The following is a 17334-nucleotide window of genomic DNA, read 5'->3' on the forward strand; positions in this document are numbered from 1 at the left end:
TAGTCACTAAAGAACCATAGCAGCTCATTTGCACACAGCAAGATCCCACACACAGCAATGAAATAGGTGACCAGTAGTATCTATTTCAGCTGGTGTTGGTTGAGGGAGATCTCCCTTGCTCTTTTTCCAATGATGCCAGGGAATCTTTCATATCCACCTGAGCAGGCAAAGCTGCAGTTTAATATCTCATCTGACACACATTGCAGTACTGAAGTGTCAGATGAGGTTTTGTGCTATTGGGCTTGAACCCATCACCTTCTGACTCAGAGATAAGTGTCCTACCACTGAGCCAAGGCTGGCATTTTGATGTCCAAATCCTGAGAGCGTTTCTTACCACCTTATCCTAATCTTCACACCAGCCATTATTGTAACCCCTCTAAGTGAACTTGCCAGTTTAGTGGCAATTCATGCCAAATAGTTGTTTGCTTTGCACTATGGCCTGGAGAAAGTCCAAGTTCATGTAGAAACTCGATTACCATCAGAGAGAGGTCTGTGTCATCCCAATAGTCTGAACTGGATTAAAATAGTGAACCTCTGGAACAGGCTGCCGGCTCGTGCAGTGGACGCCGACTCGCTGAACTCCTTCAAGCGAGAGATAACTATCTGGTGATGACTCTTGCACATCCTGATGTAAATATACAACACTAATAAACACCAGCCTATCTATAAGGGGACGGTTTAATGTAGAGAAGAAGTCTATAATTTAAAAATGATGGTAGTCTTCACGGTTACAAGTCTCTGGTGATAGAAAGCAGGAGCGAGCAACTAAAAAAAAAATCAAAAGGAACTTTAGTGTAAAAAAATAGCAATTTTTGTGCCGCAGCTTTTTTTGAGAGGTCCCTTGTTACTAATGATCAAAATGATCTACATCTTTGCTACTTGAATTTTATTTACTGTTTACATTGAAAACAAAGATTTACACAAGTCCAGAAACAAAACAAAAAAAAAAGCTTTCAGAAACTGTGCTACATTTTTACAGGATCACTGAGTTAAACATCTGCTCCACATCTTCTCCCGTTTGGGTACTGAATCTCTTGTTGCTTCGCGGAGTCCACAGAAATCTTTATCGTTAAATAATATCAGTAAGGATTTTTTTTTGTCACATCAAATCATAACGCCAAATGTTCCAAATAAAGATGAGGCTACAGAGATAAACGTAACCGCTAAGTAAACTCGCATACAAGCAGAACTGATGGCACAACAAGCATGTGGTGGGTTATTAATATTATCTCGATAATGTAAAAAGATTCTAACACTTTCAGACTTGCTTCTCCATATAACAATTTAAACCAAATAAAAAGATGTTATTTAGGTATTGTGATAGTGTGCACATTTCAGTACACTGAAGTTATTAAAATAGTTTGGAACTGCATTTGTTCAATTGTCAAAGCAGTGCAGTTGTGTCAGAGGTTCCTGCAATACCAGTTTCGTGTGATTTATGTATACGGATAAGCATTTACTGTCAATAGCAGACTGCTGTTTATACACATTTACCATAATGTATTCATTTCTATAACAAAAAGAAAAGTCCAAAAACTGCGATAAACCTAAAGCCTCTCCCACGTTTTTGAAGTCTCGAGTGTTGACGAGAACGCCTCGACCTGCACCTGGCCAGCAGGCCGCGGCTGCAATAAAAAGATCACTGGAAGTGCAAGAGTTCACAGTCTGGTGGTAAGGAACTTTAGGACATCTCCATTTCGTCTCGCCAGTCCATGAAATCCCCTCTCTTGCTCTTATACAAAAATATGAACCATCTGTTCAAATGTGTCGAAGACTGTCGCGGTCGCGTCAATGACGCCAATGGCGCTCCTCTTGTTGTGAGTAACATTTTGGAGCTCAGCAGCAAAGCTCAACGGATATGGTCCAGTGAGTCCTCCTCCTATGTACATCCTATTAAGAAATGGCAGACCGGGAAAATCCATATAGTGTCAGATTCCAGAACCCGAGCGACTTCTTAATCTCTTGATTTTCTTTCTCTCATCATTGGTGTGCCCCCCCCCTGCGTATCGTCTTGTCTTGAGCTCAAGTGAAAAGTGTCCCGGATTAGATTGGGGACCTGCAACAGGCGATCGATGAAGGAAAGGACCCAACGTTCGAGCTCAGGTATCTTCGGCAAGCGGCCCATCCTTTCGTGTCAACTATCGTGTCACCTGTGAAGAATAAAACATCGACAGAAAGTCAGAGTCCTCTTGAGGAACCATTCAATCAATCACCTGTAGAACCCCGAAACAGTTTTACAACTAAAATCAAAGGAAGTTAGTGTATATTTGAAAAGGGGAAGGTAGCTGTATGGGCAAGTACTATCAGTAAACACACACTGCCAGTAAATGAACTTGGGTTGGATTATATTCAATAAGTTCAGTTGTAAAACTCTTCTGCTGGGCCCTGTATTTAACCATTTTTGTGGCTTGTATACAAGAGCAAGTCGACTCCTTATTACTGGTGGCTATGTATTTAGTCTCCATAGAGACTGATCATGGGACAGCGGTGTTGTTTTCAGTCTCCAGTGAATCATTCTGACAGACTGGGGAAATAAAGCCAGCTGGCCAGTCTCAGGATCTAAAGGGACCTACAGTAAAGAGTGGACGTGTGCGCGGAGGTAAGCTCAGCTGCATCTCACTGATGGCTCTTTATTTAGTTTCTTTAGATTGGGATGTCCAAACTGCAGCCATGGATCAGATGAAATCCCTGAGGGCCACATAGGTGTGTACTGTAGAGTCTTGGGGACTGCATATAAAGTTCAAATCTATATCCCTATCAATTAGCTGCTGACATGTTTTTTTTCCAGTTTTGAATTTATCTACCAATTAGGCTAAAGTGCAAAGAGCAATCCTTTTCCAAAACTGCAGGCCCACTACATTCAAACAGGATAAACCAGTGAATAAGAAATATAAGCACAAATAGGACTCCATTGCCTGAGCTTGAAGGATTGAGGGGTGGGGGGGGGAACCTTCTTTATCATAGTAATTATTTTTTAAAAAGCAAGTGGCTCGGTAGGCCACTTCACAGGGCATTAAAAGTCAACCACATAGCGTGTGACTGGAGTCACGTGTAGGCCAGACCAGGTAGGAGTGGTTGTAACCCCTTCTGCGAAAGGACAAAAGCAAACCAGCAATTTGTCAGCTTCTGTGATTATTTTTATTCTGGTACCAGACCGCACATGACTAGATTTATTGAATTCAACTTTGGAACTCGCCATGGTGGGATTTAAGCCCATGGCCTCTGGGTCGGCAGTGCATCACCGTCACAGCTAGAGCATGGTGTCCCTTCAGTACAGCAAACAGTCACCCAATAGTTCGTCCCTGACTTTAATCTTTTTAAAATAATTTTACCTGTACACGAAGAAAGTATCAAAGTGAATATTTTCCACTTACTGAGGACAGCCATTTACTGCTTTGGAGAGATCGACAGCTGTCTTTGTCACCAGATGATGATGTCACACTGCTGGCTAAAATACATAGGGAAACTATAAATGTCAACACAGGACAGCTTCTTGTTTTTAATTAGGAGTTTGTATTTTTTTTTAAATAACCTTTTTTTAACTATTGATTAAGCAGGAGGATTTTTTTTAACTAAAATAAAAACAGAAAATGCTGGAAATACTCAGCAGGTCAGGCAGCATCTGTGGAGAGAGAAAGAGTTAACGTTTCAGGTCGATGACCCTTCGTCAGAACTGATGAAGGGTCACAGACCTGAAACGTTAACTCTGTTTCTCTCTCCATAGATGCTGCCTGACCTGCTGAGTAGTTCCAGCATTTTCTGTTTTTATTTCAGATTTCCAGCATCCGCAGTATTTTGCTTTTGCATTGTTTTTTTTTACTATTTGCGTTAATAGTTATTCTGCATTCTGGTGACAAGCAACAAAAACCCAATAATGAGTCTTCTACCCCATTTATATTAGGGTTTTTTCCCCACAGATTCCAGCAGTGCCCCTCCCCCAGCCCCACCCCCAGTTTGGTGGCTCGGGTTGCCAACTCTGATTGGACGTATTCCTGGAGGTGTCGTCACGTGACCTCCTGCCTCTTACCGCCCCGCCCACCCCCCCACACTCCCGCCATTGGTCGCCCGACACGCCCATCCACGCCGCCCACCGCCAATTGGAAAACGGACAAGCTCTTCATTACCTGGCTGGATGCTTCTTTACTGTCAATCAAAACAGCCCTTTTTATTTTCGTCCACAAGTTTTATAACTAAAGTGTTCAAAGAAATGTTTTTTTTAAAAAAAAGCACAATTTTTTTGTTTTGTTTACTGCCCCTGCGAAATTTCTGCCAGGTTGCTCGTAGCAGTGTCCTGGAGACTCCAAGGGCATTCCTGGAGGGTTGGTAACCCTACTGGTGGCAAATACCTCGCAGGTAAAAATACTGTGCTGCTCGCGGCTGTGTGGGGAGGCGCACGCCGCCTTGCTCGGTGTACTCTTTTTTGATGGGGTGTTTAAACAAATCGACTGTAAATAAATAAAACTTAACAAATTAAATTAAAATTTGGTTGGCCGGGTTGACGATGCACTCCAGTCCCCGCGGCGCCCACCGGTCGCGGAAGGCCTCGAGCGCACCGGCAGAGACCGTGTGCTCCATCTCCAGGGCCACCCGGGCGTGAACTTGGCCGCGGTAGAGAGGCAGGCAGTCGGGCCAAACGACCCCCTCGACCGCCCGCTGCCTGGACCAATTGATGGCTTTTTTTTGGGCCAGGCCCAGGAGCAGTCCTACGAGGAGGTCCTTCGATCTGCCCGCTCCCCCCTGCACCGGGTGACCAACGATCAGGAGCCCGGGACTGAAGTGCAGCCAAAAATCGAGGAGCAGCCCCTTCAAATAATGGAAGAGGGGAAGAGGGGCCGAGCTCGGTGTATCTCAGGCCTGGTCTCCGACAGCAGGGCCGCCTCAGACTCCAAAGTCAACGTGGCTACTTGGAGCCAAGAAGAGAGGCGAGATGCAAGGCCACCCGCAGACTGGACTAGCTAAATTCCACTCCATTTTGACTGGTGAATGCCTGTGCAGTCATTTGGAAAGGTGGCAACCCGGAGTTAAATACTTAGCAGCAGCGACTGCAAGACACTCGATCCAGTTGCTGTTGAAACCACCCTGCAGTATAATTAGAAAATGGCAGCAATGCACAGTAGGTTGTGTTGAAGGGTCCCGTCCTGACACGTTAACCCATCTTTCCTCTTTCCAAATACTGACTGATGCTATGAACTGTCTTTTATTTCAGGCTTCCAATAGTCACAACCTTTATTTGGGTTTTTCCCTTTTTACCTAATGAAACCCAGGTTACTTTCAACCGCAGCGGGACAGGGAGCTGTTCTCCAAAGTGAATGCGCCGTTAGATCGCCTCGTAATTTCAGCCAACTGCAAGCAGTGTGACATCATGTTCTGGTGACAAAAGGCTGCTAATGATCTCTCCACGACCGTCACTGGCTGCTTTCAGTAAGTGGATGTGCATTAATGGCAGTGTGTGGTATGTGCGCCGAGTAGTGTAACAGTAGCAGCAACTGTGATAAGAAAGCTCCACAGCTGAAGGAGTGCCATCGATGGCAAGCGGTTGCTAGCGCCGTTCAGTGACGTGAGTGACCCGTCTTCCTGAGACCCAACAGCATCGAAGACCCACATTCCATAGGTCTCCTAAGCTGTTATTGAGGTTCCATTTGGGACTAAACTCACAGAGCCAGATTCCCTCCCTCTTCACAGCTCTCCAGCCTACAATAGGCTTTAATTAGGAGTGGCACCATTAACTAAAGTAAGCAGGGCACAGTAGCGACAACAACAACAACACTGTATTTATATAGCACCTTTAACGTAGTAAAACGTCCCAAGGCGCTTCACAGGAGCGTCATCAAACAAAATCTGACACTGAGCCACATGAGGAGCTATGAGGGCAAATGTCCAGAAGCTTGGTCAAAGAGGTAAGCTTTAAGGAGCATCTTAAAGGAGAAGAGAGAGGTAGCGAGGCAGAGAGGTTTAGGGAGGGAATTCCAGAGCTTAGAACCTAGGCAACTGAAGGCACGGCCACTGATGGTGGAGCGATTAAAATTGGGGATGCTCAAGAGGCCAGAATTGGAGCAGCGCAGATATATCTGAGGGTTGTAGGGCTGGAGGAGATTACAAAGGTAGGGAACAGCGAGGTCATGGAGGGGTTTGAAAACAAGGCTGAGAATTATAAAATTGAGGCATTCCTTAACCGTGAGCCAATGTAGGTCAGCGAGCACAGGGCTGATGGATGAACAGGACTTGGTGCGAGTTAGGACATGAGCTAGCACATAAAGAATGCCGGTTTGAGATGGAATGCCGCACAATTACATTAAGCATTCATCTGCTAATAAAGCCAACAACAGTTTCTAGGATTGTAAGCAATATGTAATAGGCACCTCGAGTAGACTGGAGTCTCAGTTAGACTTAAAACCTGGTACCAGAAATGAAAGGACAGAGGAGGTGAAATGTGCCTTGGGAGGTAGCACAAAACAGACAGTAACAGATCACTCTGCCCGACATCCATTCCCGTTGACTTCAAAGGGAAAAGAGACTGGGGTTAGGTGTAAAACGGGCTGCCGATTCGCTATCGACTGCTCTGCGCTGCCGGCCAAGATGAATTTCGCCTCCAAAGTCTCTTATCTCTGAGCCAAAGCAGTTTTGATTCCAGAAATGTAGTCTGGGACAGTTTGTGCTGAGGCTTTATGCTCACTGAGAACTGCATCAGCAGTTTAAGTTGCAATGACTTGAAAAACTAATAATTGTTCCGCCGGAGCTTTGCTCAGCAATTTGCAGCAGCTTCTGAAAACCAGCCGATTTTATTATGTTGCAGTGTAGCTGCTAAAGATATCCAAAAAGTAATCTTTGATATTGATTATTTGACCAATAATGAAAGATTACGGTATAGGTGTGCAAATATTTGATACAATATAATCAATCAGCACTGAGGATGGGTTTCTTTGCTGATAATATAAAGTGGCTGCACAAAACCAATCACAACCCAAGAACAAAATCAGATGACCGAAAGACATCCTGACTGGTACAAATATGTCCGCCTTTCAGGCTAGAATAGAAATGTTGCCACTGATAGATGGGGAACGAATGACACCAAAAAGAGCAAACAAACTCTTCAAAAGGTAAAAATGATTTTTAAAAATTATATTTAAATAAAAGGCTTCAGTTAAGAGCAATGGTCTTTTTTGCTTCGTGAAGTGCCATCATCAGCCAATAGATGTCACTGCTATTGTTCTGCCAATAGAGGCGGTTACCGTGGTAACGCACAGCCATGGAGCAGGAAGTCAGAAGTTTGGGTTTCTTCCCCGATTCGCAAAACACAATTGAGTTCCTGGTTTCATCTAAAGCCAACAGAGCACAGTGGCCAGAGGAGAAAATGGGGTAAGGCAAGGTCCTTTAGTAGAGTGGGAAAGGACACGATGAGCAAGCAATCCAAACCAGATCGACTGGATCGCCAACAGCATAGATCTGGAAGCAGGGCTCAAACCCACACTCTTAGTTTAAAAGTCATGTTCAGTGCAAGGTACCTGGAAATAAATAATTCAATCTGGGGACTGCATGGTCTAGTGGAATTTGAATCATAGAATCATATTACATATTCTTTTTTCACATGAGGTCTAGGTTCATATCCAGCTCAGAATGATGAAGTTTAAAGTGACTTCTCTCTTAGAACTGTCATACTGGTGCAGTTAGAGGAGGTAACATTAGCACCAGGCAATGACCATCTCCAACAAGCGAGAGTCTAAACACCTCCCCTTGACATTCAACGGCATTACCATTGCCGAATCCCCCACCATCAACATCCTGGGGGGGTCACCATTGACCAGTAACTTAACTGGACCAGCCAAATAAATACTGTGGCAACAAGAGCAGGTCAGAGGCTGGATATTTGGCGGCGAGTGTCTCACCTCCTGACTCCCCAAAGCCTTTCCACCATCTACAAGGCACAAGTCAGGAGTGTGATGGAATACTCTCCACTTGCCTGGATGAGTGCAGCTCCAACAACAGTCAAGAAGCTCGACACCATCCAGGACAAAGCAGCCCGCTTGATTGGCACCCCATCCACCACCTTAAACATTCACTCCCTCCACCACCGGCGTACCGTGGCTACAGTGTGTACCATCTACAAGATGCACTGTAGCAGCTCACCAAGGCTTCTTCGGCAGCACCTCCCAAACCCGTGACCTCTTCCACCTAGAAGGACAAGGGCAATAGGCGTATGGGAACACCACCACCTCCAAGTTCCCCTCCAAGTCACACACCATCCTGACTTAAAAATATATTGCCGATTCTTCATCGTCGCTGGGTCAAAATCCTGGAACTCCCTTCCTAACAGCACTGTGGGAGTACCTTCACCACACGGACTGCAGCGGTTCAAGAAGGTGGCTCACCACCACCTTCTCAAGGGGCAATTAGGGACGGGCAATAAATGCTGGCCTTGCCAGCGACGCCCACATCTAAATTTGAGTAAAAAGAACTTAATCTCCATTACCCCACCCTTGAGCTACCTAAAAATGAATTAAGGTCCCTCTCTAGAAGGGTGCTACAATAAGCATGTTTGTGTGGTCTCAACCCAGTCGTGCTGGCCCATGGTTCCATTGCCCAAAGCTGGTTCCAATTTGACATCAATTACTACAACAACAACTTGCATTTCTGTAGCACCTTTAAAGTAGTAAAATGTCCCAAGGCACTTCACAGGAGCATTGTCAAACAAAATATGACACCGAGCCACATAAGGAGATATTAAGACAGCTAAGGTACGTTTTAAGAAGTGTTTGAAGGAAGAGAGAGAGGTAGGGAGGGAATTCCAGAGCTTAGGGCCCAGGCAGATGAAGGCACGGCTGCCAATGGTGGAGCGAATAAAATCGGGGATGTGCAAGAGGCCGGAATTGGAGGAGCGCAGAGACCTCGAAGGCTTGTCGGGCCGCAGGAAATTACCGAGATTGGGAAGGGTGCACGGCCATGGAGGGATTTGAAAACAAGGATGAGAATTTTAAAACTGAGGCGTTGCCGGACCGGGAGCCAATGTAGGTCAGTGAGCACAGTGGGGTGATGGGTGAACAGGACTTGGAGCGAGTTAGGACACAGGCAGCAGAGTTTTGGTTGTGCACTCAAGAGGGCCAACAAAGATGGATGGCATAGGGAAAGAAATGCTGCATTAGCGTGACAGGGATTCTGTTCTGAGGTTGGAGTGAAGGCAGAGGCAAAGCTTTGTTTTTGGGGGGGTGAGTGACCTTGGGCCTGAGGAAGTTACAGAGATAGAAAGGGGCGAGGCCATGGAGGGATTTGAAAACAAGGATGAGAATTTTAAAACTGAGGCGTTGCCGGGCCGGGAGTCAATATAGGGCAGCGAGCACAGGGGTGGTGGGAATGTCCTGATTCCCCACCATCACCTTGATAAGCCCAAATTAATCTCAAAGTTGTGTTTTTTTTTGTTAAAGGTGAGAAATTTAAATAGTACTTGAAACCTAATAAGTGCACTAGCAGCACCTATTGGTAGAAAAAGGTGCTACACAACTAGAAGGTTTTGGAGCGCTGACGAAGGAACAGCGCTCCGAAAGCTTGTGATTTCAAATAAAGCTGTTGGACTATAACCTGGTGTTGTGTGACTTCTCACAATTGTCCACTCCAGTCCAACACCGGCATCTCCACATCATGACAACTAGAATGGTACACACACCAGCCCACAGAGCACGTATGGCATTGGTATTTTGTATATGGCCATTTATTCCATTCACCTAATGCATTATTACCTGATCTGCTTCCGAAATACATACTCAGTGGGGCACAAGGCTGAATGAGGATGATGTAGCAGATAAAATGTTAAGTTATTATGCCTGCATTTAGTGGCTATGAAGGATCATTCCAAGTTTATCCAACAGCCTGATGAGCTGCCATCTGGGAACAGATTTGTGGAAAGCTAAATTAAATCCATTTGAATGACTAAGCTCTCTTGTAAGTGGAAAGGGATGCATCCTAACAGCAGAGCATGGTGTTATTAGTTTTATCTTAAATAGAATTTGGGAGGATAGAATGTAACACTTCGCCCAATTAGGAGATTTTTTTTTTTTTGCAAAGCTATAATGGAAAATACAAACGCAGTTATACCTTAACTAAAGTGACTTGATGGCCTACAACCTACGCACTAGCATGTCTTCAATTACATGACCGTTGATGTCATTTATTTGAACTGTCATATAGATTATTGATATTTCATGGTGTTTTGAAAGGCAGGCAGCACCGAGAACAAAGTGCAAATGAGGTTACAGCCCGACTTCTGGTCAATAATTTATTTGCAGTACACCGTTGGAAGACAGATTTTTATCTTTTAGACAAGAAAATAAACACGGCGAGTCTTCTTGGCAGTTGGCATCTCCTCGGGCGGGGTTATGAAGCAGCTTCATAAGAGAATCTGACCGGGAGCTGGTTAGGGTGCTACACTTAGTCTCAGTGCCCCTGCACTAACAGTACAGAGAAGGAAAATAACTGATATGAGAGTTTCTGCAGCTGAGCACTATCTGAATGGGGGCAACATCTGTGCTGCCCCACCTTCACCTCCACCACCCCTGTTCCAACAGCCTGCATCTGATAGTCTCACCTAAACAATGGCCACGTGGGCAAGGTATTGGAAGACTGCGGGCAACAGTGGAGCCATACCCCAGCAGCAATGAGCTTGCAGAATAAAGGAGAAAATGTCAGGGCAAAATGAAGAAAAGCAAAATGTTTGCACAAGAATCGGAAGGCAAGTCATTAGAAAGACAACACATTGAAGATCAATTTGGAATGCCAATTCTTTAGTAATAGAATTTGCATAGATGTGTCTGTGTGTGTATTAGACTCTCTTTCACACTACTGACATTATTCAAGTATATATATTTCCATGCCGCATATTAATTTATTTTCTGATTCTTATGCATGCACGCAGTCTGTGCACGGGCAAGAAGAGTTCAAAAAGGAACTCAAAGGGCCCTGACAAAGGCTTGAGTGCCAAAATATTGATTAGCATATTTCAAAATGCCACATATGTTCATCACTGCATGCACGTGTGTAAGGAGTACATTTTTTTGCACAATGATGAGAGACTGGTTGCCTATATCCGGCTCCATGTAGTGTACAAGATGCCAGTTAGGTGAAGTAGTGCAGAATGGGGCACGAGCCAGTGCTAAAAGAATGAAAGGAAACAGAGCTGAAGGCTGCTCTACCCAAAAGCTGTTATTTACAATTCCCCACCCCATAATTTATTTTCTAAGAAAGTGTCTGTTATAAATCTCATCATCATAAAGAAACTACTCATGAAATAACGCTGGACGGCCAGCTGGTGGCGCCGTCCAAGGAGTATAAATACTCGGGGGTGGGTCCAGCTTGCCCAGGGACAGTTTGTAAGACAGGAACTAGTGAAGTACAACTAGACCTCCATGTTCTGAAACAAGTTGATTAAAGCCTTGCTTTATACTCAAACCAAGTGTGTAGTGAGTTTTATTACGTCAGTGTCTTTGTCACATCTCTCAGAATTCCCAAACTAATTCACAGACAATGAATTGCTCTTGAAGTGCAGTCACAGGTATATCGGGGATGGTGGCAGCCATTTTGTGCATTATGTGAGATTTGGGCGAAGAGTTCAGAGAGTATACTGGGGGGGTGGGGAGGGCGGTGATTGCATGATCCAGTGTTCCAAGCCGGGATGCATTTCGGGAAATCGCAGGCACGCAGCCCGTGACTTGTGAATGCCACTCCGAGCAAGGAACACCAGATTGTGGAATCACCCATTTAATGTTCCCATCTGCTCTTCGCTTCTGCGCCAGATGTCCTCTGCTAAACTTCCTGTCGGCGACGTTCCAATTTTATTTTGTCCCAGCGTGAAAATAGCAGAACACCACTTTCAGAACAGGTGTAAACAGGGACTCAGGCCAGTAGTGGAAAAGGAGCCTTGCCTTCAGAGAGCACTTCCCACTCTTGAGTTACTTTTGGAATACAGTCATCAACAACAACTCGCATTTATGTAGTAAAACATCCCCAAGGCGCTTCACAGGAGCGATTATCAGACAAAATTTGACACCGAGCCACAGAAGGAGATATTAGGGCAGATGAAAGAGGTAGGTTTTAAGGAGCGTCTTAAAGGAGGTAGAGAAGCAGAGAGGCTTAGGGAGGGAATTCCAGAGCTTAGGGCCAAGACAACTGAAGACGCGGCTGCCATGGGTGGAGTGATTTAAAATCTGTTTTCATGAGGGCAAAATGTCCTTAGCACCCACCCACAGGATAATCTAGGCCTTTGTGTGTTTACCAATACAGGGTGAGTGTTCCAGCGTTAAATCGCTAGTAGGATCTCTAATAACGCCCATGGCGTCCTTATTACTGCATAATTAAACTCGAGAGTCCTTTATTCAAAAATGTAAAAGCTCATATTCATACTTAAAAATTGCATGTAAAACATAATGGCTGGGAAATCCCTCAGAGCTGCTCCTGCTCTGCCAGCGCCCCTTTGCCAGGAGTGTAGTGGAAACACCATCGCAGTCTGTTCATCTGCAGTGTCTAGAAACTTGTGCAGTCTGCTTACGATGAGGTCTGGTCATACATTATGATTTAGTACAGCCATCATATTTCATCAGCGATGTTACATGAAAGCTGCTGATTGCGATGGCCTGATCCACCATATGTGCCCACTCTGCCGTATGATCAACTTAAGAATATTTACACTTTTATAATGTTTCCCTGCCTAATTTATCTCGGCTTTTAAAGCTTATGCAAGGCTTCAACAATAATGGGTGTGCAGGAGTACAGTGGGCTGTAATTACATATCCTGTCCTTCAATCATGCTGCCTGTCCTCTGTTATAGTTACGCTAATGACCAGGCATTTATTATTGCTATTCAATTATATTTCAATGAGTAGGAAGAAATTCATTGGGAACTGCGGAATAACGTTTGCATTTCACAGTTCTCCGTTGATTATTGTTTGTATACCATGAGTCTATAATACTGTTTAAGTGGAAGATAAAAGGGTAGAAGAAATCTGGAACTCCCTCCCTCAAAAAGGCTGTGGGTGCTGGGACAATTGAAGCTTGCAAGACTGAAATCGTTTTTTGTTGGGTAATGTGAGCTGCTACTGTGTGGCGATTGAAACTGCGAATGAAATGTGAGATGATAACGGATGGATCCAAAAAGGCGGAGGTGGGTATTTAACCCTTTGTCTGTAAGGCCATGTGGGCAGGGTGAAACACGGAGTGAGGAGGAAGTCCCGCCCCCCCATACATCACAGGAACATGAGCGTATCACGCGGGGAAAACACCAATCAGGAGAAGTCAGAGGTGAAACTGAGGGGGGCAACCGAAGGAAGCACGAGGGACCCATTCGGGAAAAACCCTGTGAAGAGACATTATTGCAGAGAAACAGCGCCAAGAGCAGAGGAGCAAAGGGAGGTGCTCGGCCGGCCAGTCGACTCCTGGAGCCTACAACCAACTCGGACTGATCACCCAGGAAGGAGTGTATGTATGAAAGCCAGGCATAGAGCATATATATTGCTGGGGTACTTGTATGTACGCATGAATTAGTAAACTACAGCATGAATCAAGACCATTTTATTGGAAACAAACTGATCTGTCATTGTTACGCTTATTTGTAATTCTCGGGGTCCGAACGGCAGTAGGAGAAAGACCTACAGTAAGGCCATCATGGAGCTAAGGCAGGTAATTGGAGTTGAGGTGCAGATCAGCCACGATCTCATTGAATGGTGGAGCAGGCCCGAGGGACTGAATGGCCTACTCCTGCTCCTATAATGAGTTCAGTTATTTTTGTTTTTGTTTCAGTGAGGACTACTATGGGCCTAAAGACACTTTGATGCTCCTCAGGAGCTTGTCTGAGGTGCCCCTCCTCATCCTTCAGAAAATCTGAGGGGAAGAAACCCAACCCAAATTTTGTAATTAGTCAGGCGTATACAGGAAACTCTTTCTTATCCAGCACCGACAGGACCGGCGTGGTGCCAGTTTATCAAAAAGTCCGGATTACAGAGAGGTATAGTAAAAGGTACGAGAGCTCCGTACACAGCAACAAATCCAGGCTTCCCTGTTGCTTAGCAACAGGTGCAGGGACCCCGGCCACAGACCAAGCGTCCCTGTTGCTTAGCAACAAGTGCAGGAACCCTGGCTTCACAGCCACAGATCCAGGAACGGCCACTAATATGAAGTAAAACTTATCTGAACCTACTCCTGAATTTTGCCGGTTAACAGAGATTTCCGGTTATTTAGGTGCCGGTAAATCGAGAGTTTCCTGTATAGAGGAATTTTGTGTATGGAAGAGAACAAAGTTTTGTTTCACACCTCAGGGTCACTCATTTCTGGGCTGCCACCTAGCACAATGAATATAGACTCAGCTGAAGGATTTAGACAGAGTAATTAAAGAGAAACTCTTTCCAATGGCGGAAGGGTTGATAACCAGAAGGCACAGATTTAAGGTGATTGGCCAAAGACCCAGAGGCGACAGGTGGAAAAACATTTTTAAGCAACGAGTGGTTCGGATTTGGAATGCACTGCCTGATAGGGTGGTGGATGCAGCTTCAATAGTAGCCTTCAAAAAGGGAATTGGATAAATACTTGGTGGAGAAATAATTCCAGGGATATGGGGAAAGAGCGGGGAGAGTGGGACTAACTGGATTGCTCTTCGAAAGAGTCGACACAGACTCGATGGGCTGAATGGCCTCATTCTGTGCTGTACTATTCTATGATTCTAACCTTGTGCCAAGGTAGACGGAGGTCAAAATAGTCTGAGCAGGTCATGCGCATAAACCTAAATGGCTAGATATAATAGGTGGACTGTCTAGTGAGTGACTACCATCTTGAAATGATTGAAATTAGTGGGCCCATTTCAGCAAAAAATGGAATATATTGCCGCAAAGATATTTTAAAAATTTGAGCATCAATCAATGTAGGAAATGTAAATTCGTGATCACCAATTTGTGGAACTAAAATGGTATCGATGAGTTCTAACTATGTTCAGTGGATTAAATTTGTCATTTAAAAAAGTATTTTACATTTATTACAAGTTTACATTGAGTCACAGAGCTAAAGCCTCACTTTGGCTCCTTATGGAAGAGCAGCAATTTCATTTTATTTAACGTTGAGATGCCCAAATGATTTTCATTCTTATTAAGAGGATTTTGAAGATGGGAGATGAAGAGCTACAGTTGGGGGTAAAGAGCAGCGCTCCTATGGCAATATGCAATGTGATATACATTCTGAAAATGTCTTGGATAATAAAGTTGTCTGACATGACGTAAAATGTTCATCTATGTCAATAATTTGGTTTCCATTCAATGTCCTGTGCTGTGCATATCACTCGATAGGATGGAGGCAACAGTGTAAAATAACAAATGACTCCAGGTTTTATTGTACAATTTCTTTTTTTGTACAATTATGTTTAGTTGAACAATTTAAGTGTTTTCAATTAGCTCTGGTCCTTACTCAGTAAAGCCTGAAATTTCAGGAGGCGTGAAATACCCCTGGAAGAACATCAGAGCAGTGGGACTTCTGGCTGCTCGTCTGCACTGGCCTTGGCCATGTCCTAAATCCAGAGGATGGGTTATTTGCGTAAAGGGTGCGTGCAACAGTGCCATTTGGGTATCTGCTCCCCGGGATGGGGGAGGTGCTGATCCCGCCAAAGATCGCAGGACATTTTTGATACAAAAGTAGAATAGATTCCGCAGTTGCCATTTTCCTAACAGCAATCGACCTTAGGATACAGGCATTGTGGGCGCCAATTCCGCCAGTCAATGGTAAGTATGTCTCCTCTTCTGATGCCAACACGTTAGAATTTCTCATTGGGCCAAAAAAGGGTAAAAGACCCAATGGAACAAGGTCACGCCCCAAATTCCAATGCCCCCCACTACCCCCGCCACCGCCCATTCCCATGGTACATCCCTGCAGTACTCTCCCAGACCTAGGAATTTTGGCTACTCCATGTATATAGTACTGGGAAAAAAGTCCAGGGGGTAGAAATTATGATCACCAGATTTCTGACGGGAACGCCTTACCAGCAGCACAGAGAGGATGTTAGTCTGAGCGTGTTGGTTGTTTCGTACAGGGACAGCGGAGACCAGAATTTCTACCCTATAACGTTTAATGTTTTCATCTGCAATTGGTCTTTGGTGCCTGGGTGTAAGGCATCACTGGGATGCACGGTACAGAGAGGTGAAATCATCTGGGGAGGATTTCACGCCTATAAAGGACGAAGCCACCCTTCTCCCCCGCCCCCCGATTTCCCTTCTGTTATGGGCTCTGTTACGGGCATGGGATCCTTCCTTGCCCGACCTTCTTCTTTGTCCTTTGCCCTGTGCCCAGGCAATCCTCCGCACCACTACCCCCCGCCCCCGCCCCCCACCAGGCAGTAAAGTTGAAAGCCTACCTCTTTCGCGTTTTCAGATGTGGGTCGGGGCAGTTGAAGATGAATTTGGTAAATGATGATGGTAAGTGATTATTTAGCAAAAAGGTGGCACAACTGACCAAAATAATCTTGAAAATATTTTTAGGATTTGTTTTTAAACTCGATTTATATATAATTTTAAAAGGAAAAGCTCACTAATACAGATAGTTATCCTGCAATGGGTTTTGTGAAAATGGGATTATTCGGTGAGCCCGTCATTTCTCAAAAATATCACCGAGGATACCTGCTGACTGGTGAGAGTACAGTCATTCAGGAAACATAGAAACATAGAAGATAGGAGCAGGAGTAGGCCATTCGGCCCCTCGAGCCTGTTCCGCCATTCAATGAGATCATGGCTGATCATCCAAATTCAGTACCCTGTCCCTGCCTTCTCCCCATATCCCTTGATCTCTTTAGCCTTAAGAAATATATATAACTCCTTCTTGAATATATTTAATGAATTGGCCTCCACAGCCTTCTGTGGTAGAGAATTCCACAGGTTCACCACTCTCTGGGTGAAGAAATTCCTCCTCATCTCTGTCCTAAATGGCTTACCCCTTATCCTTAGACTGTGACCCCTGGTTCTGGACTCCCCCGCCATCGGGAACATCCTTCCTGCATCTAGTCTGTCTCGTCCTGTTAGAATTTTATAAGTTTCAATGAGATCCCCTCTCATTCTTCTAAACTCTAGCGAATATAAGCCTAATCGACTCAATCTCTCCTCATATGTCATTCCTGCCATCCCAGGTATCAGCCTGGTGAATCTTCGCTGCACTCCCTCCATGGCAAGAACATCCTTCCTCAGATAAGGGGGTGGTGACCGTTGCATACAGTGCACGTGGAAGCATGGTCATTTGTCAAAAACCATGAAATTTAGTCTGTGTGGATGTTCAAATGCTGAGGTAAAGCATTTAACCAAGCGGGAATAGCAGACAGTACTCAAAAAAGAA

At 44.8% G+C, this 17334-nt stretch overlaps 1 protein-coding gene across 7 annotated transcripts in view; it reads right to left on the reverse strand.

Moving 5' to 3' along the window:
• Nucleotides 1–395: 395 nt before the first annotated feature.
• LOC147106372 (chemokine-like protein TAFA-2) overlaps nucleotides 396–17334 on the reverse strand; it is a 356474-nt gene continuing 339535 nt past the window's right edge. For 4 of the 7 annotated variants that reach the window (XR_015081442.1, XR_015081443.1, XR_015081440.1 and 1 more), the window contains exon 7: nucleotides 3373–3448. Coding sequence is in view for 1 of the 7 variants with exons in the window: in XM_086009418.1 (XP_085865544.1) it covers nucleotides 2139–2150 (12 nt within the window). In the remaining 6 variants the exon portion in view is untranslated. Of the gene's footprint in view, nucleotides 2151–3372; nucleotides 3449–17334 lie in introns of those variants that run through there. The other 3 variants (XR_015081441.1, XM_086009418.1, XR_015081444.1) reach the window with 2 other exon arrangements.

Source organism: Somniosus microcephalus, chromosome 16 (genome assembly GCF_052327205.1).
Source record: "Somniosus microcephalus isolate GS21.2 chromosome 16, FLI_Smic_1.0, whole genome shotgun sequence".
Classification (NCBI taxonomy): Eukaryota; Metazoa; Chordata; class Chondrichthyes; order Squaliformes; family Somniosidae; genus Somniosus; species Somniosus microcephalus.